The 22,145-nt window shown below is 39.1% G+C and overlaps 6 protein-coding genes across 10 annotated transcripts; 3 read left to right on the top strand and 3 right to left on the bottom strand.

Moving 5' to 3' along the window:
• Positions 1-32: 32 nt before the first annotated feature.
• LOC18018959 (probable glycosyltransferase At3g07620) lies at positions 33-2,839 on the bottom strand. Its single transcript, XM_024156924.1, has 5 exons — positions 2,728-2,839; positions 1,827-2,574; positions 1,600-1,730; positions 929-1,277; positions 33-860 (listed from the first exon to the last, which is right to left on the bottom strand). The coding sequence occupies exons 2-5, from the start codon at positions 2,496-2,498 to the stop codon at positions 192-194; spliced, it is 1,821 nt and encodes a 606-aa protein (XP_024012692.1). The 5' UTR covers positions 2,499-2,574; positions 2,728-2,839; the 3' UTR covers positions 33-191.
• Positions 2,840-3,086: 247 nt separating this feature from the next.
• LOC18018958 (subtilisin-like protease SBT6.1) lies at positions 3,087-7,666 on the top strand. Of its 4 annotated transcripts, none has more exons than XM_006400465.2 (10): positions 3,087-3,721; positions 3,890-4,018; positions 4,163-4,315; positions 4,609-4,725; positions 4,850-5,034; positions 5,145-5,408; positions 5,514-6,582; positions 6,685-7,185; positions 7,268-7,328; positions 7,416-7,666. In XM_006400465.2, the coding sequence occupies exons 1-10, from the start codon at positions 3,173-3,175 to the stop codon at positions 7,499-7,501; spliced, it is 3,114 nt and encodes a 1,037-aa protein (XP_006400528.1). In that variant the 5' UTR covers positions 3,087-3,172; the 3' UTR covers positions 7,502-7,666. The 4 variants fall into 4 exon arrangements, with proteins under 4 accessions (XP_006400528.1, XP_024011945.1, XP_024011946.1 ...); XM_024156177.1 differs by having other exon boundaries at positions 3,196-3,721; positions 4,153-4,315; positions 7,416-7,665; XM_024156178.1 differs by having other exon boundaries at positions 3,352-3,721; positions 4,599-4,725; positions 7,416-7,665.
• A 2,194-nt stretch (positions 7,667-9,860) lies between these two features.
• LOC18018648 (transcription repressor OFP8) lies at positions 9,861-10,618 on the top strand. Its single transcript, XM_006400463.2, has one exon. The coding sequence runs from the start codon at positions 9,876-9,878 to the stop codon at positions 10,521-10,523; it is 648 nt and encodes a 215-aa protein (XP_006400526.1). The 5' UTR covers positions 9,861-9,875; the 3' UTR covers positions 10,524-10,618.
• A 283-nt stretch (positions 10,619-10,901) lies between these two features.
• Positions 10,902-13,578, bottom strand: LOC18018647 (protein NRT1/ PTR FAMILY 7.1). The gene is made up of 5 exons (XM_006400462.2): positions 13,455-13,578; positions 13,153-13,209; positions 12,731-12,893; positions 11,817-12,627; positions 10,902-11,718 (listed from the first exon to the last, which is right to left on the bottom strand). The coding sequence occupies exons 2-5, from the start codon at positions 13,198-13,200 to the stop codon at positions 10,902-10,904; spliced, it is 1,839 nt and encodes a 612-aa protein (XP_006400525.2). The 5' UTR covers positions 13,201-13,209; positions 13,455-13,578.
• A 1,433-nt stretch (positions 13,579-15,011) lies between these two features.
• On the top strand, positions 15,012-16,933 carry LOC18018646. Of its 2 annotated transcripts, XM_024156243.1 has the most exons (3): positions 15,012-15,120; positions 15,280-15,646; positions 16,522-16,933. In XM_024156243.1, exons 1-3 carry the CDS (start codon positions 15,118-15,120, stop codon positions 16,842-16,844), a joined length of 693 nt encoding a protein of 230 aa, XP_024012011.1. In that variant the 5' UTR covers positions 15,012-15,117; the 3' UTR covers positions 16,845-16,933. The 2 variants fall into 2 exon arrangements, with proteins under 2 accessions (XP_024012011.1, XP_006400524.1); XM_006400461.2 differs by lacking the exon at positions 15,012-15,120 and having other exon boundaries at positions 15,156-15,646.
• A 188-nt stretch (positions 16,934-17,121) lies between these two features.
• On the bottom strand, positions 17,122-21,825 carry LOC18018645 (outer envelope protein 80, chloroplastic). Its single transcript, XM_024156464.1, has 16 exons — positions 21,047-21,825; positions 20,854-20,947; positions 20,442-20,524; positions 20,250-20,347; positions 20,038-20,107; positions 19,651-19,744; positions 19,388-19,469; positions 19,265-19,300; positions 18,968-19,121; positions 18,738-18,878; positions 18,346-18,416; positions 18,156-18,234; positions 17,959-18,074; positions 17,697-17,844; positions 17,543-17,612; positions 17,122-17,451 (listed from the first exon to the last, which is right to left on the bottom strand). Exons 1-16 carry the CDS (start codon positions 21,758-21,760, stop codon positions 17,297-17,299), a joined length of 2,205 nt encoding a protein of 734 aa, XP_024012232.1. The 5' UTR covers positions 21,761-21,825; the 3' UTR covers positions 17,122-17,296.
• Between the last annotated feature and the right edge of the window lie 320 nt (positions 21,826-22,145).

Genomic DNA, 22,145 nt, shown 5'->3' with positions numbered 1-22,145 from the left:
TTGTGAATTCAAAATTTCCAAATAATGTATACAATTTCAAGCTTCGATTTTTATTCAACTCAAAAGTCAACCAATATTTACAAAGGTACAGTCGACATTGTAGCTATTACTCGCACAAGAGACAAGACAAGCACACATTGGATCTAAGTCTAACTCTTTCTTCACCATACAAGAGACAAGCACACATTGGATCATCTACGCTTTGCTTGGAACACTCTGTTATACCAAATAGAATGCAAAACCATATGGAATAAATCGTATCTCTCCGGTTTAGCATGCCACAGAAAATGCCTTTGCGCCTTTCTCACAGCCATTTGCATCTTTACGTATTTCTCTTCCGGTATCGACGACAGAATATCTTTCAACCTCGGGATGTCTTTCTCCGCAACAATGACAGAGAACATGCTCCAATCAAGAACCTCAAAGAAAGGAGGCACAAAGTTGTCAGATATAATCACAGGGACACACTCGTAGAAAATAGACTCAACCACCCTCGGGCTGTTGACCTCGTACCCTTTAGGACAAATGCAGAACTTGCTGTTTTTCATCTGCTCGATGTAATTCATCTTGCTCGCCACGCCAAGCGGCATTCTCCCGAAGATTTTCATCTCCGGGTCTTTGTCTTTCCAGTGTTGTAGCAGGATCGGACGTAGGTAACCGTGCATGCTTCCAGCGTAGAAAGCCAGGGTCCGTCTCTGAGACGGAGGTTTGCCACCCAAATCACGAAGCGGGTTTTTGGCAGCTCGGACATATGTTTCGGGGAGTGAGATGTCTCTTCCAATCTTGAAGCCTGCGGTTATGTCTGCATTGCAGAGAGCTTTAATGCAATGCTCCATGTGGTGCCTCGTCTCATATGGTGCCTGTTTAGTGAAAACAAATTAATAATTGTGAATAGTTCAATCTTATAAGAAATGAAAGAGATGCATACCCAATCATGACAGGCGACAAGAAAATGATCAGCTCCACCGGTTCTGTTGAAGAAAGGGTACTTGGAACCGATTTGCTCAGTGTATTCCTTAAGAAACTGGCGTAGGTTAGTTCGGTTGTGAGAATTACGGACATAAAGCGTGTATTCTAGCATTCGTGCACTAAATGGCATATAGTATAAGTGAGCCCTTCTTGGGTCTTTTACAGTGTAATGCTTGTTTGCTTCCATCAGCTTCATGAACCATCCCTCTGATGCATACAACCCCTTGAGTATCGGAGTGTGGAAAATGGGTCGGTTTCCTTCCTTATATACATAAACCTTGAGCATCCGTTCCATAAGTTCGTAACTCCTGAGTCATAAATAACTGAATCGGGTATGTCAAGATTACCTTTTTATAGGAAAATACTACCAAACAGATCAAAATTTGTTAACTCAAAATATAACATAACTCAGCCTTCCTTTCTCTCTCTTCACAATACTAACTTCCGTATAGATAATTATCTCATTTTAGAACCATATGATACGGGATTTACTAAACTATCATCTAGCATAAGACTAACGATTCTAAGACAGGAATGTCGAGAGAATTCATAAATTCTCGTATGTAACATTACTCTTTTTCTTAACCAAGAAGCCTAGTTTAGATCAAGGTCTAAGTTCTGCAGTTTTACCTCTTGAACATGGAAACATTACGGAAGATTGGAGGGTACAGTTCCCGGTCAATAGTTACAACAGGAGCATTTTCTATCTCCTTCCTTGCAGCCAATATCTCCTCATCTCTCCTCGAAGACCAACGCGGTCGCTACATTTTCAAGTAAAATCTGTTCAATTTGCATCGTAACTAACTTCAGTTCCACAGGTAAAAAAAAGAAACTAAAAGGACAGCAGCATCACGTACCATTGCGCGTGAAGATCTACGGTGCCTTGCTAAAATCCGATTCATCTCATCTATTGTAGTCACAGTTTTTGGTGGAAGATCACACCGCATCTTCTTCTTCTTACCCACTTGCTTACTAACAGGCAAGGAACTATTTCCTAAAACGGGAGCAGCTATGGAGTTGCCTGCATTTAACTTAGAGCTCTTCACGTTCTTCTGACTTTGCAATGAAACGTTTTGCTCCTGATGTCCATGATTACTGGTTAAAAGTCCCTCATTCTTCATTACCACTTTCTCTGAAGGAAATAGACTGTCACTGTTTACAGCCACTTCTTTGATGATGACACTGTCCTTTGCATCTTCAAAGCCTTCAAAATCAACACTGTCAACAAACCCTTCATCATCCTCTGAATCATTCCTTGGACCAGAACCTGTAACATACCCATTTTTCTCCAGGCCTGCAGGAACCTCAGATACGTTAACCGCAAGTGTGTTCCTAAGAAGAGCGTTTTGTGATGGATTCATCAACGTATTGTTCTCATTGGGTAGTTTAAGTCTTCTGCCATCAGGCAACAGATATCTTCCATATGAAAGTAACAAGGAGATATGAGTTAGAGCCAAAATCCCAACCAGAATTGCCCATTTCCGCTTTCCACTTCTGGAAAACTTTCGGAGCTCAGATCTAATCTCCATGAGAGGAATTCACACAGATTCAAACCCACAAAACAGTCAAGTTCCTGTATTTAAGAGCGACCTTCATAAACTTATCCTGCCGACACATTCATGAAAAAAAAAAGAAGGAAATCTCAAATTGGAAATGGAACAGCGTTGGTCAACTCATAGTAAATTGAAACTCTCGACTGAAGTTACGAGCGATATCGTTGTGGGAAAGTTGCTAAAAAGGGAAATAAATTCAAGAAACCTTGAAGTTGAAAAGACATGGAGATCGGAGTTGAGTTGAAGACAAAGGCAGACAGCTCCGACATAAGTGAAGTGGTCTTCTTCTCTGTGACGACCTTTTTGACTGATGGGGCCAATAATGGAGGCCTATTAGTTTGAGGCGGTTAAAAAACCAAACCGAACAAAAATTCATCAATCTAAAACCAAACTGAATTTCATAAACAATCCAAATTGTATAGCTTGAGAAAATTTATACCGAAAAAATCTATTAAATCAATCAGTCGGGTTTGCTGTGGTTTACACTGAACCAACCAACCGGTTCGAAAGTCACTCCACCAATTCACACTGGCCGTGTTCATCATTGTGCTCTGGCCAGAAAATCAAAACACAAAGTAGTGAAGCAATTTCCTCAGCTACGGCATGTGCGTGTGCGGATCTTGCAATCAATCCCTACTTCAACCATCGCCATGAAGGTGCTTTCAGGAGCTTCTTCATCTGTTTTCAGATCCTCAATCCTCGTCATCTTCCTCTCCGTTTCTATCTTCTGGCTCCTTCCCAGCACTTACCGTCCCCAGCAACAAAATCTCAATCCGCAGAACGTAACTAGCTCGGAGCCTGAGATTTCTGGGAAGACCAACTACATAATCCGATTTAAGCAGTACAAGCCGGCGAAAAACCATCGAGTTTACCTCGAATCGAAGGTCCGATCCGGTGGTTGGGGTTGGATCGAGAGGAATAACCCGGCGGCGAAATATCCGACAGACTTTGGTGTTCTATGGATCGAGGAAAGTGGGAAAGAGGCCGTGGTTGGAGAGATTGAGGGGTTAGCGATGGTGAAAGACGTGAACGTGGAGTTTAGGTACCAGAGAGTTTTGCTTGGAGGATCTTTTCTCGACGGGAAAAAACGTCCGGGAAAGATCTTCACTTCGATGTCTTTCGAAGAAGGAGCCGAACACTCTGCGAAGGCGGCTACATTTAACACCACGTTAAACTGGAGTCGACATCTTCTAGGTCAGGTGAGAGATTGTCAAGTTATTGCTACTCAATATCTGCTTTTGTTTGCTCAATCAATGCCGCTAAAATAGTGTAGCCGAATGCAGACACCAAGTTATGTGCCAAATTTCATATCGTAAACTTTAAGTGAGTTCTTTTAAAAGTTACACTTTTTTTTTTCTATTTTGCAGAAGACTCAAGTCACATCCATGTTTGGAGCAGATGTTCTCTGGAAGAAGGGGTACACTGGTGCTAAAGTCAAAATGGCCATATTTGATACTGGAATTAGAGCTGACCATCCCCATTTCCGTAAGATCAAGGTACCACTATTAGGAGACAGTTATAATAACCATACTATTTCTCAAAGGTTTCAGATAAGGCTAGCGTTTAAAGCTACTAGTTTTCTTTGATCTTGTACTTTTCTTGTTAAGCTCTAAAGCTGGTATTGACGCAGTAACTTTCAGGAGCGAACGAATTGGACAAATGAAGACACTTTAAATGACAACCTGGGCCATGGGACATTTGTTGCTGGTGTTATTGCTGGTCAGAATTCAGAATGTCTTGGTTTTGCCTCAGACACGGAAATCTATGCTTTCCGAGTGTTCACAGATGCCCAGGTAATGCATGATCACGCAACAGATACATCATCTTATGTTGCAGAAGGGGTTTACGTTCCTTCAACTAAATTAACTCACTCATGATCCAATAATTTCTGTCTGTGTTTCCCCAGTTACAATTATTAAGATTCTGATATTTGTTATCTTTATTTTGCTCTCAATACAGTATAATTGACGCCTATATATTGGAGTGTCTTCCTTTTCTCTTTGTCCCCTCTTCACCTTACTTTCCCAGATATGCAAGTTATCTTAATCAAATAGGTTATGAGAAGTTTGCGCTCAGCTTGTTGCAGGTATCGTACACCTCATGGTTTCTTGATGCTTTCAATTATGCCATAGCAACAAATATGGACGTATTAAATTTGAGCATTGGGGGACCGGACTACTTGGATCTGCCTTTTGTAGAGAAGGTAATGGTTCCTTGATCTCTTGGTTGAAGTTAGTATTATCCTGTTGAGTCAAGTGGTGGGGTGTTTCTCTCTAGGATATATGAAATAGTAGTGTGTTCCAGATGTGCTGATTATCTTTGAACAGGTGTGGGAAATAACAGCTAGCAATATCATTATGGTGTCTGCAATTGGAAATGATGGGCCGCTTTACGGAACGTTAAATAATCCAGCTGACCAGAGTGATGTCATAGGTGTGGGTGGTATTGACTATGATGATCACATAGCTTCGTTTTCATCTCGTGGCATGAGCACCTGGGAGATTCCTCATGGGTACTGTAGTTCTTTGCTGCTTCTACTTCCTGTTTTACAAACTCTACAGTCGAGAGAGAGAAAATGTTTATTTTCATGCAAATCCTAACTTAAAAGAATTTTGCTTACAGATATGGCCGTGTCAAACCAGATGTGGTTGCATATGGCCGTGACATTATGGGGTCCAAGATCAGCACTGGTTGTAAAAGCTTGTCTGGAACAAGTGTGGCTAGTCCTGTTGTTGCTGGTATTGTTTGCCTGCTCGTAAGTGTTATTCCTGAAGCTAGAAGGAAGGATCTGCTCAATCCAGCAAGCATGAAACAGGCATTGGTCGAAGGTGCTGCTAAGCTTTCAGGTCCTAATATGTATGAGCAGGGTGCTGGAAGAGTTGATCTGTAAGTTAACTTACCCATGTCTGTTATCACCATTGGATGCTTTCTTTTTATTTCGTTCCTATGTACTTTATTTTTGTATTCTCTAATTTTCTTACATTTTGTCAGATTAGAATCATATGAAATTCTAAAGAGCTACCACCCCCGGGCAAGCATTTTCCCGAGCATTCTTGATTATAATGATTGTCCATATTCCTGGCCCTTTTGTCGTCAGCCACTATATGCGGGTGCTATGCCTGTCATTTTCAACACGACAATTCTAAATGGTATGGGTGTCATCGGTTATATCGAAAGTCCACCGACATGGCATCCTGCAAACGAGGAAGGAAATCTTCTGAGCATTCACTTTAAGTACACAGATGTTATATGGCCTTGGACTGGCTATTTAGCTTTACACATGCAGATCAAGGAAGAAGGCGCACAGTTCGCAGGTGAAATAGAGGGAAATGTAACTGTGAAAGTCTATAGCCCATCAGCCCCTGGAGAAAGTGGGCATAGAAGAAGTACTTGTTCTCTTCAGGTGAAACTGAAAGTAGTTCCCACCCCACCACGAGCAAAACGTATTTTGTGGGATCAATTTCACAGCATTAAATATCCTCCAGGTTATATTCCAAGAGACTCTTTGGATGTCCGCAATGACATTCTTGATTGGCATGGTGATCATCTGCATACAAACTTTCACATCATGTTCAACATGTTACGTGATGCTGGGTACTACATCGAGACTCTTGGCTCTCCCCTTACATGTTTCGATGCGCAGCAATATGGAACTCTTTTGATGGTTGACCTTGAAGATGAATACTTTCCAGAAGAAATTGAAAAACTCAGAAATGACGTTATCAATACAGGACTGGGTCTGGTTGTGTTTGCTGAGTGGTATAATGTCGATACCATGGTGAAAATGAGATTCTTCGATGATAATACACGCAGTTGGTGGACTCCAGTCACTGGAGGTGCAAATATCCCCGCACTTAATAACCTTCTTGCATCATTTGGAATTGCGTTTGGAGACAAAATTTTGAATGGGGATTTCAGTATTGATGGTGAGCAGAGTCGATATGCTTCTGGAACAAACATAGCCAGGTTTCCTGCTGGTGGGTTTTTGCACAGTTTTCCTTTACTGGACAGTTCTGAGAGTGGCGCTACACAGAATCTACTGCTAACTGGGTCATCGAAGGTAATGAGAAACCACTTGTTTTTGCTTCTAACTGTGCCTTGCATTTTCTTTTATTGAAATGCAGTTTTTTTTTTTTTGGTGATAATGGGGCTCTGTTTACAGGAAGACCCTGCTGTTCTTGGGCTTTTAGAGATCGGTGAAGGTAGAGTTGGTGTTTATGGAGACTCAAATTGCCTGGACAGTAGCCACATGGTCACCAACTGCTACTGGCTCCTGAAGAAAATGCTAGATTTTAGTAGTTCAAATATCAAAGACCCTGTACTTTTCTCAAAATTTTCTAAGAGATATTCACCTGTAATCACAGACGAGAACCAACTGCCATCTCGGAGAACTGATGTTAATTTTTCGACATACTCTTCTGTGATCGGAAAGGAGCTAATCTGTGAGAGTGACTCCAGATATGAAGTTTGGGGAACTAAAGGATATAACTTACATGTCAGAGGAAGGAACCGTAGATTGCCTGGATATCATGGCATTGATTTGGGTCGAGGATTGAATTTCACAGTGGAGAAAACAAGACCAGCACGTTGGAGATCAGCTTGGAAAGGAAGTGAGCTAAGTTCTTCCAGGAGCAAATATCTGGGAGTTTTCAACAGAGACGAGGTAATTCAAGTTATCTGCCAGTTTTTCTAATCAGTTTTTGGAGGGACCAAAAGGTTTTTAGTATTTTGCTATCGAGTTGCAGATTGACATGCCATTTCTTGTTGCCACTCGATGGATCGTACCTGCTGGTGTTGCAGCTAGTGGTAATACACCAAATCTTATTAGAGATCTTTTAGTCTGTTAAGCCTCTTATTGCATGATCAAATAGGATTCTTTGTTTTGTGTTGTAGGAGTTCTAGTGCTACTAAGCATTTGGAGAATCCGGCAGAGGAGGCGTAGGCGGAGAAGAGGATCTGGGTCGAATCGATTAGCCTAGCATATAGCCGTGTACTGGGTCCAGTCGACTTTTTCTGCGTAGAGCCACCCATTTAATTTTTTGTAGCTTTTTACTGTCATTTACACTGACCACAGAATGTAGTATCATTTTTACTTTTTACAGCTGGCAATTTTTTTCTAAGGAAATCAATCTCTAAAGCTTAACTTCAAAAGCAAAGTACATGAGTTATAATTTGAGATTCTATTGTGCATGTATCATAGATTTCTACCTCCTTGGTTTATTATGACAACCAAAAGCAGGAGGCAAAACTAGGAAAAAACCAAAGTATGGTTGTTAAGTGCTATATTACTTCTTAAAGAAAACCCAGGTCCACTATTAAACCTTAAAAAATTTTAAATTTGAATAAAGAAACAATTTGTATTTTAGAATAAATCCTACATACATAGTCATAACCAAGAATAGTGTGAATTTGAAATTCAAATACGGGCCTGGAACCAGGCTTAGCTTAAAATAGGACGAGGCTGATATGGTCCCCCACCGGCCACCACACCTAAACCTTACTTTTACGTAAAAAAGGGAAATTAGATTAGCCAATACTCATTCACTTCCAAACATCTGACCCTTTTTCTGCATTTAAAAAACAGTAAACGAACAAATTACTTCTTCTTAAAATTGCATTTAGAAAGTCAGTTCTACCAGCTGAAATTGAATCATGCTAATTTTGTTTGCTAATTTTGTTTCTTCAGCATAAACAAAACAAATCCTTGTTAAAGAAATTTACCACAAGTATTCGAAACTAGATGGTTTTGAAAGATTGTTGATTAATACAAATGTAATACCACCCTCGAACTTCATTGGTTACTTATATATGCCACAATGAATAAAAATTGATATTTAGAAGATCCGAGGTAGCAATCTAACTGGTGTAGGAGCGAAAATACTTAAACTTTGTGGTTCAATCAACCCCATAGACTAACATTCATTTGTTGTTGTAGACGGTAGACCTCCATTGGTCGATTTGCATTGTAATATATGCAAATAGATATAAATTGGTTCAGTTTTATACAACTATTTTCTTAGAAAGGAAGCCAACAAAATATACACGGGGGATTTTGGAGATGACGTGAATGCTTGATGTTGTTTGCAAAGAACATATATACAACGTTTAGGTTGTACAATATCAGTATGATCTCAATCTACTAATTTTAATAGATAGCAACAAAACAGCGACGGATCGTATGTCTCTAACTCTCTATACATCTGTTTTCTTGATGTTTCATTTTTTTCAATTTTCATTTCATTTCTTTAACTAAACCAAAGTGCACAATAGTTCAAATACCCCCAAAGTCATGGCGAATAGATGGAATGTTTTCCTTTTCAACAAAAGTATTGAGGTTAAAAAATATACTATTAGCAGGTTTTGGAACTAATGGTTTATTGGTAAATGTTTCTTACTTTTTTGTGAAAAAGTCAAATTTCTTTTTCTTTCTAAATGTCGACATCTTACTAATATATATATTTTACTTGCACATATACTGTAATTTGACTTTTGAGTGATCGTCGTGCACTACCTTTCTGCATAATTGTCATTTTCAATCATTTATTTCGAATTACGTTGCCTTTTTGAATAAAACGATGGGATCACACTCAAGATTCAATAACCGATGCACGAACTCCAGGGATAAAGATTCAATTAGGATTATTAAAACAAAGAGATTGTAATTTTGCAACTTTAACGAAAAATTGGTTATTATCACTCACTTAAAAATTATATTACACATAAAAATTCTTTACATGTAATATCAATGTATTTTAACAACAAAAAATGAATCAATAAACAATACAAAATAAGAAAATATACAAGCAAAAAAAATGAATATAAAAGAGAAAGTCTGCTCTTTACATATTACAAAATGTCAATTAAACTTGCCTGATGATGAGGAATTCGAAAAGCTAAAGAGAACTGACTTTTACAAGATGACAAGCATTACAAACACAGCTTATGTCAAAGAAATTCAAATTTAAAAATATTTTAACTTAGTAAAAAAAAATAAAATAAAACCGAGCAAAGAAAGGTCAAGCGTCTATTGGTAAAATAAAAAACAGAAAGAAAAGAGCAAGAAGGAAATTCCAACCGTATATTTTTGGTGTCAGCTATTCGAATAGTTTTAAGTTAAAGACGACAAAGAAAAGACAAAAGACATTGCAGAAAGAGTAAACGTGAAAAGTTGTAATCATTAAATTATCATCAGTATTGCGAAATATGCAAACCATAACAAGAAAGTAAAAAAGAACAGAGAATTTATCTCTCCTCCCCTGAAAAGTCTTATATGACAATCCTTTAATACATACATCTTCTTTCAATAGTCATTTTCCTTCATTATCTCTCTCTCTCCATCGATATTCTCTTAGCATGGAGAAAAGAATGAGGCTCCGGGTTCCAAGAATTGTCCGGTCATCTCTAAGCTCTTGCCGACCACGAGATCTACACGACGTCGTCGAGACTTGTGCTGTTATAAGTCACACAACCTCTTCCGAGAGGTTCTTGCTCACCGAAGCTAAAGCCAAAACAACTCCACGCGTGCATAGTCACAGACACAAGTCTTATGCCTTCTCTGCGTCACCGATATTCCCTCCAAACCCTTTCTACGAAGAAAGCCGTTCGTTTCGAGATTTAAGGAAAAAGATCAAGACAAAGAGGAAGCAGAGATCGCAGTTTGGTTCCGAGTCTCTCTCTGCCTCTCGTTTTAGGTCAAGTGGGTCTTGGTGCTGGTCTTGTAGCGATGAAGATGAAAGTGACGATACAGACACACTCTTTTCTTCTAGAAGCTTCTCCTCAGAGTCTTCTAAGGGAGAGAGTTTTGCAGTGGTGAAGAAGTCAGAGGATCCGTACGAGGATTTCAGGACGTCGATGGTGGAGATGATTGTTGAGAGACAGATTTTTGCAGCGGCTGAGCTAAAACAGCTTCTTCAGTGTTTTCTATCGTTAAACTCCCTTCAACACCACAGTGTTATAGTTCAAGTGTTTTTAGAAATTTATGCCACTTTGTTCTCTCCCTAATTCATATCTCTCTCTCTCCTTTAATATCTTTTACTAAAGTACTATGTTCAACCTTTTATTCCTAGTTTCAACTAGATTCCCCTTGAAACTTTTGTCTTAGCCTTTCTCTGTATTATTGTTATCATGAACCAATTTGTGTTAAATCCGAATGAAGTTAGACTAACACTCGAACTAAACAGTTTCTTGAACGGACACCAGCCAGTCTCATGAACTGACGAGTTTCTTTGTTGATACAAAGGAATCAGGATATTTCTTCAATAACAATCTATTATTATTCATTTTGCTCTGTTTTCAGCTAATCCCTAACGAGCACTTGAAATTCTAGAAACTAACAAAGACTAGTGTCTTCTACCAATTATTCGACTAGGAAAAAACATTTCAAAAGATGACTTGTGACTGAAAACTAAACTCTGAGATAGACTTCCGATTCACACCAGTTCCCTTGATGCTATCTTCATCATGGCTTATTGGTTGGTACCACTTTGCAAAGACCAAATAAAACACGAAATCGATGGCAGCTAACACAGCAATCAGAAAATAAAACCGATCCATATGACCTTCGTTTAGATTTTCCGGTATCCACCCGTGGCTCTGGCCTCTAGCGGTTATAGCCATAACAATATTCACCATCAAGCTGCTCACGTAGTTACCTAACGCCATCGAAGCCATACACAAGGAGCTTCCCAAGTTCTTTAACCCATCTGGTGCCTGTCCATTAAAGAACTCCAACTGTCCAACGTACATGAACACCTCACTTGCTCCCACAAGCACGTACTGTGGTATCTGCCACAAAATGGAGAGCTCGCTTTCCTTTTGCCCCGGGACGACTCTTCTCAGCCGTTGGATCTCTGTTAATCCTGCGGCCACCATTGCCATTATCCCTATGATCAAACCTATCCCCATCCGCATAAGTTCCGTGGGTCTCACGTATGGAAATATGACGTGGCGGTAGATTCCTGTTGATATCAAGACGCTGCATATATCGAAGACTGACATGCTCGCTGCGGGGACGTGGAATTTCCCGATGTATGCATCCATCACATCGCCTTGCTCCACGAACAATGAAGCCATTTGCGTGAAGATCACTGAGTAGATTATAGTGCATAGCCATATCGGAAGCATCTTCATCACACATTTTGCTTCCTCTACTTGAGTTACACTGCACAACCTCCATGCACTGCTCCTTGTCCCGTTCCTATATTATATGGATCGATCAAGCAATACTCTTTAAGTTAAAAGATGACGAGTATATATATATATGAAGTATGGTATCGTTAAACTTTGGTTTATTACCTGTCATCCTCTGTAATCACTGCTGCTCTATCCAAGAAGACAAACTTGGTACTGTGAAATATCTTTCTACTTCCTTTAATTGCGGATTCAGGTCCTTCGACTTCATACAACTCCTGGTGGTTTTCGGGTCGGTCAACACTCCACTTCCGAGCAGTGGCCACGAATACCTGCGCCACACGTGGCAATGGGTTCCCACAGGGCTTGACATAACGATAACGTTTTGTTGGGCCGAGAAAGGCCATCAATGCGATGATTGCTGAGCCTAGTGACACCAAGAACCCTTCAGTCCACAACCCTCTATCCTCGAAATAAACAAGGATCGTGTTTGAAAAGAGAGATCCAACGTTGAGGGCAAAGTAGAAGTAGCTGAAAAACGCAGCTTTGGAGGTTTTGTCATTATCATTAAACTGGTCCGCACCGAAAGTAGCCAGTGTTGGTTGGTGACCTCCGTATCCAAAGGCTACCAGGTAAACGGATAAATAGAAGATGGCAACACCGAGAGAAGACGGAGTGTTGCAGATAAGGTTTCCATCGCCACAACCTCGAGGTTTGATCAAGAAAAACCAAGAAGTGAAAGAGAGGAGGCCCACACCGAGGACGAAGATGACTTGGAAGATAGTGCATGTCAAGTAACGACCCCAATAGGAGTCGCTAAGAAATGCTCCCACAAGTGAAAACATGTAAACTGTTCCCGTCCACTTGCTTACGTTGTTTGCAGCCTCTGCATTGCCTTGTCCCATAACACGCGTTAGGAACAGCACAAGGTTCACTCCCACTCCAAAGAAGGCCAATGTCGCTAACCCTTGATTTCCTGTTTCAAATGATGAATTCTGTAAGTTGGGGGTAGAGACACAACGTAAGACATGTCTTTGTCTTGGTCAAATTATGTATACAATATGTCATAGAAAGTGTACCTAGCAAAATGATTGCGTTAGTCCAGCCACCCTTGTCTCTTGTCTCCTCCTCATTCGTCTTCTTCGTAAGTTCAGAATCGTTGGACTTGACTGACACCACACTTCGATTATCTTGAACCTCTACGACCTCACCAGCTTCAAAATCTTCATCTCTCTCCCGCTCCTTGAAATTTTGTCCCATTCAAGTTTAAATTTTTTTTTTTTATATCACAAAACAATTAGCTATTGCCTACGTTAATTTAATTTATACTCCCCCACAAAAACAGTCGATTCTGAGCTTGTTCTTTTTATACTTTTGTATTGATATTCATTAAGGAAAAAACTAGACCTTTTATAGGAAAATTTAGATTGGATTCCTGAAGCCAAAGAAAAAAATGTCTACAATTAATAAAGAATCTGAACCAGCGTCAAGATTTACGTACATTTAGCGGAGCAACGTAGCCATTATTTCTCGGATCCATAGCGGCCATTTAAGGTATCTGCACGAAGTTAACATGTGATTATTAATTAGAACAATAAAAACTAGTTTAGGCGTTTCAAGCCATCCAAATAATCACATATATAGAACTGTAACTTGAGATATTTTTCATATATCTATGAATATGATGCATGGGAATTCTGCATATACATATATATATATATGTGTGTGTGTGTTTATATATTTGTTTAGGCGTTTCAAGTTATCCATATTTCAAATTCACCAGAAAGGAAAAGTATTAAAAACCTAAAATTCATGTACGATTAAAAGAGCCGACAGGTAGAAAAACTTTTAGTGTGGCAGCGGATCTGTGAGTTAAAGCTTCGATCTACACCAGTAATAGTCAGGCATCTTTTTTTTTTTATTGATTGAAGATAGGATTGGTTAAATTTATGTAAATATTGGTGGTGACTTTATAAAAGAAAAACAAAAAATTATGTACGAATGAAGAAGTATCTATGAATGCATGCGATAAGCAAAAGTTTGATCAACACAAAAAAAAAACAAATCGATGTATTATTGATTGAATCAAAATAGAACCTTTTTCGCAGTATCTCCGGCGATGGAGAAGAAGTTGTGTCGAGAATCAGAACTGGCCGAAGAAACACTTTCGAAGAAGGAAAGTTAGAAACACCTTTTGTCATTTATGGTTGAAGGATTAGTGTTTTGCAACTTTCTCACGTTTGATCAACCTGAAAGGCAGTGTTTTACTCAGATTAACAGGGAGCTAGGTTAACCTAACAATAATGACAAACTAAGTGAAGAGGCGTTTCTTTTTTTTCATATATATATAGATTTAATTGGCATCTCATGATAAAAAAAAAATTTTAAATTGCTTTAAGATGACAACAAATCTCCTTGAATAAAGGGCTGTTAAGAGAGTCGCCCAATAGAGTAGAGACTTTTTTTTTAAAGGCAAAATAACATACAATGCCGTTCTTGTTTGAGAAAATTGGGGAGCAAGAACATGGGATTTGTTATATTCTTTAACAAAAAAAATAAACATCGAATTTGTTGGACAACAGAAGACTTCTTTAATTTTTTGTTGTAGGAAATTTTTTTAACCAAATGTTTTTCGTCTAAAATGGAATATATATTGATCACAAGATTACTCCTAAATGACTGGAGTTTTGTTACTAGCTTTGGGCAAATTGACCCAAGTTTTTGGCAGAGAAAAAGGAGGAATTGATTGAGTCAAGGTCCAATTTTACTCTTCAGAACAAACAAACAGTTTTCTAAGAAGTCAATTAGGTGACTTACCATGGATTTGAAATTATTCTACAATGTCAAATAAATACGCCATCAGTATGATATATAATCACAAAAAATACATATTCAAACGAAAAAATTGTTGAAAAAAAATCATCTAAAATAGAAAACTAAATTATATATTTACTTTACTTCGAGGATAATATTATAACCGAGAGGCGATTACTACTTTTCTCAATTAAGATAAACTCAAATTAAGAACAACATAAAAAATAATGGAAAAAGTTGTTCTCGTTTTTCAAGCTCAAATCGGTAACATAAATAAATTATTTTCAAGCTCCAACCACTCTTTTGGTTGAGTAACTAAAGGAAAACTCGAAAAACATTAGAATAAAAATTAACCAAACAATTGCATAGAATTGGAAATGGTTGGAATTCTTGATTGCAAAGAGTTAAATCAGCAACACAAAACCTGATTTAAGGCCTGAAAACATGGGCTTTGCCTGGTTTGGGCTGCGAGTAAAACATATTTCAATCTTGAGCATGAAGTTTGCTCATTTACTTGACGTTATCAACTGAGATAACTTCGTAGTTGATGACTTGATGGATAGATTCGACGAAAAGAATGAAAGAAGAAATCATTCTGTCAGTGAGGAAAGGATCATGATTTAATGAACAAAGTTAAATCAAAGTTAAATTAATGGTACACTACTCTTTTCTATAATTACAACAACACTAATAAATTCTTAAGATCTGTCTTGTGTCGTTGGGAAATTGTCGCTTCCAAACTCGGTCCTAGGGGCTATTATTGCCGATTTAACCCAAAACCGTATGTAAAACAAAAAAAGTTTCAATCTTTCAGGAAATGTCGTCGTCAGACTTTACAGTGGAATCGTGTAAAGTTGATTCCGAGGAAGGTGTGAAGCTTCACACGAGAATATTCAAACCACCCAGAAACGTAGAAGTTAGCCACGATGGGAATCTGGTGATAGTGTTGGTCCACCCGTTCTCGCTCTTAGGTGGTTGTCAGGCTCTGCTCAAAGGCATAGCTTCTGAGCTGGCCTCTAAGGGTTTCACGTCTGTCACTTTCGACACAAGAGGTGCCGGAAAATCGACGGGGAGAGCTACTCTTACTGGCTTCGCCGAGGTCAAGGATGTCGTCGCTGTTTGTCGGTGGCTTTCCCAGAATCTCGATGCTGATAGGATCCTGCTCGTCGGTTCTTCTGCCGGTAAGGTTTCTTTCTGTGCATTCAATTCTTAAAGTTTCCCCCTTTTTCCTTTTTTTGTTGATCTGGGTTTAGTCTGAGTGTGATTGGAAGTTGAATCTGATGCTCTGATTCGATCTGGTAATGCTTCTTACATGTTAAATTGAGGGCATTGCTCTCTGTTCAAATGGATATTGGAGCTGTTTCTGATCTGTATGGTTTTGTGAAAAGCTTAACTCGGTGTGTTCCTTTTGACCCTTTTGCTCCCTATTCAATTCTCATAAGTCATTATCATATGGATTGATGGTAGAATGATTGGTTCAAGGTTATGCGTTGTTTGAAGTTTTCCATCCAAGTTGCCAGCTCCACTGTAGATGAAATTCTCCTTGTGTAGATTAAGCACCTTTCTTGTTCCTACTTACTGTTTTCCACACTCGGATGGATCTCGTTTTTGGTTTGGGTCAAGATGATAAAGTTTAGGGAGTATACATGGGAATGGAATAAGACAGTTCAATCGTCTGTGGACAGAAGAAGATTGGCATTGTTTTTAACTTTGAACAGATTCAATTTAGAGTTGTCTGGGTGGTTTTGGGGTAGAGTGTGTGGCTTTATCAGATGTTACACTTTCTCTGTCTCTGGTGAAGTAAAGGAAGTTATGGTTTGTTCTTCTTAACTCTTATGCGTCTCATGGTGCGTCCTTGCGCACTAATCCTACCTCCCTTTTCGATGTGTTTATGTGATCTACCATTGTGTTAGATTTTTAATTGTTTTTCCTTTATTTCTAGCTGAGTATAGAACAAAGAACTCTTCTGATGGATAGTCTGAGACAAATTTGATATTTCATGCCAACTTCTTTATATTATTGAGCTATTGTAAACTGAAGTTAGAGTCTGTGGCAGGTGCACCAATCGCAGGATCAGCAGTGGAGCAACTAGAGCAAGTGGTGGGATATGTGAGTTTAGGATACCCATTTGGTCTAATGGCCTCGGTTCTGTTTGGGCGGCATCACAAGGCTATTCTCTCATCCCCTAAACCCAAACTCTTCGTTATGGGAACACAAGACGGCTTCACTAGCGTTTGCCAGCTCAAGAAGAAGCTTAAATCTGCAGTGGGACGCACCGAAACACACCTCATTGAAGGCGTTAGCCATTTCCAGATGGAAGGACCTGAATATGATTCTCAGATGGCCGATGTCATTTGCAACTTTATTTCATCCCTGTAATATGTTATATGCAACCGCATGATATCCATGTAAGAGTTAGACTTAATTTGTACCACATCATACACAAAGGAGGATTATAATCTTTTGCAGATGTTGTATATTCATATAGTGGTCGATGGCAAACAACATATATTATCGAATCCTTTAAATTGACAATGGTATGATCCGGGTTGGTTAAATCACTTGATATCCTCACCTTTCAAGACCCTGTCTTCAAGTGTTGGCCCTGATCTCAGCAGCCCAAGTTAACTTAGACAACTGATTGCGAAACAAATCATTTACATTCTAACAAAAAATTATCATAAAAATATTTAACTTATTTTTCAATGAATCTTGTAGTTTGGTAAAATGAACTACACGACATAAAACATTGAGTTAACTAAAGAGATGATATAGATGATCAAAATAAACAGACATCATATAGAAGAAAACACTGTTAGAATCTAGGAAGTTTAGTTCCGGTGGCCAACCCCAAAGTGAAACCTTCCGGTGTGTTTATCGTTGAATGCATATTCAAGGCGAAGAGGCCCTAACGGAGAATCAACACGCACCCCAAAACCATACCCGTAACCACTTCCCGGTTTCAGCCTAGCTCCCGCAGGATCACCTAATCAGCAGAAAATAACAAAGATGAATATCATGTCACTTGTGAGATTCTTAAGCTTTTACAAGCAATATGGAAAAAGCCTAGTCTGTACCTGGGACGGTGGGTCCTGATCCCAGATCAGTACCATAATCCGTAAAAAGGACACCCTCGACGGGTCCTCTCTGCGCAAAAAGGCAAGAGTGAGGATCATAATATTCACACAATTGGGAAATGAGATCTTAAGGAATGTCAGAGAAAAATCTCACCATTGGGAAAGAGACCTCCCCCGATCCAACTACATATGATCGACCAGATCCTACAGCGCCCTCTTCATAACCTCTTACGCTGTTTGTTCCACCGATGGCGAATGCTTCATGAGGTGAAAAGTTTCCCACCACATGTCCACCAGACAGACTGTAAAAATGAACAAGGTGAGGTAAGCTATATATAACTTGGGAAATGATGGTTAGAATCTCAAAATGCGAATAGAGATTAAGGAAACTTTTTGCTGCAGGGAGGATACCATACCTAAATAGAAAACGAGTTGGTCCAATGTGTATGCCTTTCCTGGTACGAGCATTCACTCGATTAAAAAATAACCATTCGGGTAAAACAGGAAGCCCTTGTTCCATGTTAAACGCAAACTGGTATAGAAATACAGATAAGAGTTAGACACAGAGAAAATAAGGGGAAGATGTCGTCGCCAATAGAGTATTATGACTGACCATCGTTGATCCATGGTCACCTGAGCCAGTATAAATGCTTTCGAATTTAGCGAGCAAGGTATCATCATGGGTCTTACCACTGCATGAACAGACATAAAAATAGCATGTATAAAAATTCAGTGTGGCAAATACAGCACTGGTGAAAACGGTGAGTAAAAGAAAGACATTTCATACGTTGGAACATATATACCTTGCGGTTAGAGGGCTACTATAGAAGTCCTTAATAATAGGGTTTCCTTGTTCATCACGAGCACCAGCATGCTAGAACATTAAAATTAAAACGAAAGATGGGAGTAATGTAGATGTAGACGTGTGTGCAAGATCCAGTGCACGCAGAACTTATGGTGGTGCATGTTAGCTCACAGCTAAAGGCTAAAAGGAGGTTCAGAAGAATGAGTTGTGACATTCTGGATTTGTTTAGGGTTTTGGCCGGGCATTCGATGGAGAGTCAAAATGTCTAAAGGGCTTTACCAGTTTGGATCTTATCAGAGGCAACAAGAACATATATAATTTAATTGCTTTAGCAGCAATATTGCTCTGGATTGGTACAGAAACTTGAAACTATTGGGGAAGAGTAGATACCTGAAAAATAAGTCCAGCAGTACCACTCCACTTTGGTCTAAATGGCCTACTGTATTCAATACCTGCTGTAACCCGACCAATTGTGAGATTGGCATTGTCTGGCTGGTTACCGTGAACAAGATTCCCCGGTGTTCTTGAATTCTAACACAATATGAAGCTAGTTAGTGTATTAGTCAACTAAGCATTCTCATTGAAATAAGCAAAAGAACCAGAACCAGTAAAGGTTTTACCTGGACCATAATAGATCTAGATGTCCTCTTGTCATCTCCTTCAATCCATGGATCAGTGTAGTTTATACGAAATATAGAGTCAATTTGACCCCTCTCTAAGGAAACGTTAAGCTTCTGGTTTCTTCCAAGTATATTACGGTGGGAATAAGCGAAGCTGCATGATATAACTACTTCAATTACACCAAAAATGTCTTTACTAAATAAAACAGCTTGGGCCAGAGTTAAAAAAATGAATCGTCACAAATAAAATATACATAATTTCCTGCTACAAAAAACAGTAATGTCACACGAATTTACCTTCCAATTAGTCCTGATAGGGGGCCACTTGTGATCCTACAAAAAAGAAATGGACGAAATATGTCGTCAAGCTACCAAAGAAATAAGTGAAACGCTATTTGTAGTAGACAAACTAAAACTTACCCGCTAGATATCCCACCACCAGCAGAGAAGCCTCCACTGGGACGCTCGACACAGTTCATTATCAAATCAACCTTCCCACTATCTAACATTTCCAGGAAAAAAAAGGGAGAGAGGAAAGTTTCAGTATCACACAGTTTAAAAACTATTGTTTTTATGCCTGATGGATGAGTAAGGCATTTCCTTTCTCCACTCATGCTACTGCACCTTAAGCACAAACTAAAACTAAAACCATTAGCTGAAAATCGAGGAAGACATTCACTCACCTCCTGCAGGTTGAGGAATAATACTAACATCTTCCATGATTCCCATTGCTAACACGGTGTCTACATCCCTCTTCCCTTGAAGCATGCTGTAGACCTACAGCGATCAAAAGCCAGATTATGCAAGATCTATTTGTAGAGGTCTATATCATCTTAGAGGCTCACGCATAAAAAAAATTTAGGTCAAAATTAGCGGCTTTCAGTTTTAGTCAACTGAAGAATGCAACTACAATATACGACCATAGAGAATGATCAAACTTAATACAAAATAAGATTTTCATAGGATTTCTTGAATAGAGTATGCCATCAGAAGTGGTTTAGCCCCGGTAAACTATGATGTTCTGGTTATCGTCTTATCTTTACATCTAAGCTAAGAGACTCCAAAAAAACCTGTCCCTTCTTTGTTGTAAGCTGCCGTAGTATTGTCTCAACCCTTGTCTTCCCTTTAGTTGGCTCGCCACTAAATATAGAAGACATCATTATCAAATTAAAATCCTAATGTAATAGTCGAAATAAAAGGAAGGTGGCAGTACCATACAGAACCACCTTCAATAGAACCAATATAAATTACATAAAGAGGGGAGGGATTGGCACCAACTTACGTCTTACGATCAAGGAATCGGATGGATATGTTGTTAACCTCTGCTTCAGCAACTTGAAGCCTTACTATACCTCCAGAAAGCGTATCAATATCAGAAACCTGCAATGGTAGACAACAGAATGACGATTCTAACCACAAACTAAACGACCGAATCCAGGATGTAAAATAGTTATGGTGTACAGAGAACACTTACAATTCCGAAAAGACCACGCTCCATGTACCAGCCATTGATCGATGTAATAGCTTCCTCCAGTCTCTTAATATTAATCACTTTCCCTACAAAACTTCACACTAACATTTACTAACAATTACCTTATCCAATTAAACACACACCAAACACGAGGAAACCAACTAACAAGTCTTAATACATTTACATGTAAACTGAGAGCAACTTCAAATGAATTTCATATTCTCTGATTCATAGCAGTAACATGTCTGATAACAGCTAGTGACCATCCATTGCGAAGCATGAACACATTTTGGTTATACTACCTACCCGTAATCTATCTTCTTCATCATTCGAGGCTTAAAAAAACACCATGTGAAAATGAACGATAAGTACGTTAGAAAAGAAGAAGAAACAAGCTAAATTAGAGGATGCGTACCAAATCCATCTTGGAAAGCTTCCTGTATGAACTTCGAAGGAAGAACATTTGCGTTTTCACAGACTAACCCACGAAATTCTTGGTTTGGTTCTACCTTGTGGCAAGAAAATGAGAATTATTTGTAGCCAAAAACACACAAAAGAGACTCTTTTTCTCCTAGAAATCTTTTTAAAAAGAGTAAATCAGAATATACCTGAAACATCAGTCGGATCCCGTCGCGTGTATCAACAGCAACAGGAGTACAAGAGCAGAAGTACCCACTTTCTATAATCCTATGTACATCCTCTTGTACCTCGCGAATGGTTAACGCTGAATTGGCTCGACAAGCCTTCAAAGCGGCCAATGCCTCCATTTCCAAGTCCTTCCTCTCGAGTTCCTCTCCATCCTTCGTTCTTACTAAGACCTCGCTAATCAGAACTCGCTCCTCCGCGTTCCGACTCACCGAGTGACCCTTCTGAAGCTGCTGCTGTATTACATCCTTCCCCTCCACGGACTGAGTCGACTCACTTGGCCTAGTTAGAGACAAAGAGGCGCAGCAAAGCAGAGGCGAGTTTATTCCGGCGGTTAAACCTTTATTGTCAGCTCCAGAGTCAGACCAAATCGATTGTGCAGGATGGATTAGCGACAGTGAGACTGAGGGGGCCAGCGAAGACTTCCCAATCATAAGCTGTGTGATTGAATTGAGCATCTGAGTCGGTGAGTTGGGTCGATTTTGGGTAAAACGTGGAGAACTGTGGCGATTCTTCAGCGATTTAAGCAGTCGACCCAGCGAGAGTCGAGTAGTTGAGAGCTGAGAGGCTAAGGTTTTAGAGCAGGATTGGAGATTGGCGAGGAAAGACTGGTCATGAGAAGACGAATGGATTCTGATAGAAGATGAAGAGAAGTGAACATCATCGTGTCTCTGCATTGTAATCGTACTCGGCGCGAAATTAAGAAAATGTTTAGAAACAAGAACAGCTAGGGTTTTTGATTCGGAGTAGAAGATGATGGGTGAAAGAGACGCGAGATTTTGATATTTTTCAGCTTTTATTATTTTTTCTTTTTCTCCCTGATTTTACAAATATATGTAAGAGAGAGAGTACATTTGTATCTTTGTTAAATTTTAAAATTACCGAGTTTTCAAAAAATTACAACTATACATCAATTTTGGCCAAAAAAATAAAAAAAAAAGTTAGACCAATCATATGTTCGTTAAATATGTAATTATTATTTTTAACCCTCAAATTCTTTCCTACATACTCATACAAACTTTAAACAAAGAAAATGCCAACTGTAAACAAATATCAGAAAAC

Source organism: Eutrema salsugineum, unplaced genomic scaffold, assembly GCF_000478725.1.
Source record: "Eutrema salsugineum unplaced genomic scaffold, Eutsalg1_0 scaffold_2, whole genome shotgun sequence".
Lineage (NCBI taxonomy): Eukaryota > Viridiplantae > Streptophyta > Magnoliopsida > Brassicales > Brassicaceae > Eutrema > Eutrema salsugineum.
Note: the sequence above shows the minus strand (reverse complement) of the source record. Positions and strands in the feature narration are given on the sequence as shown.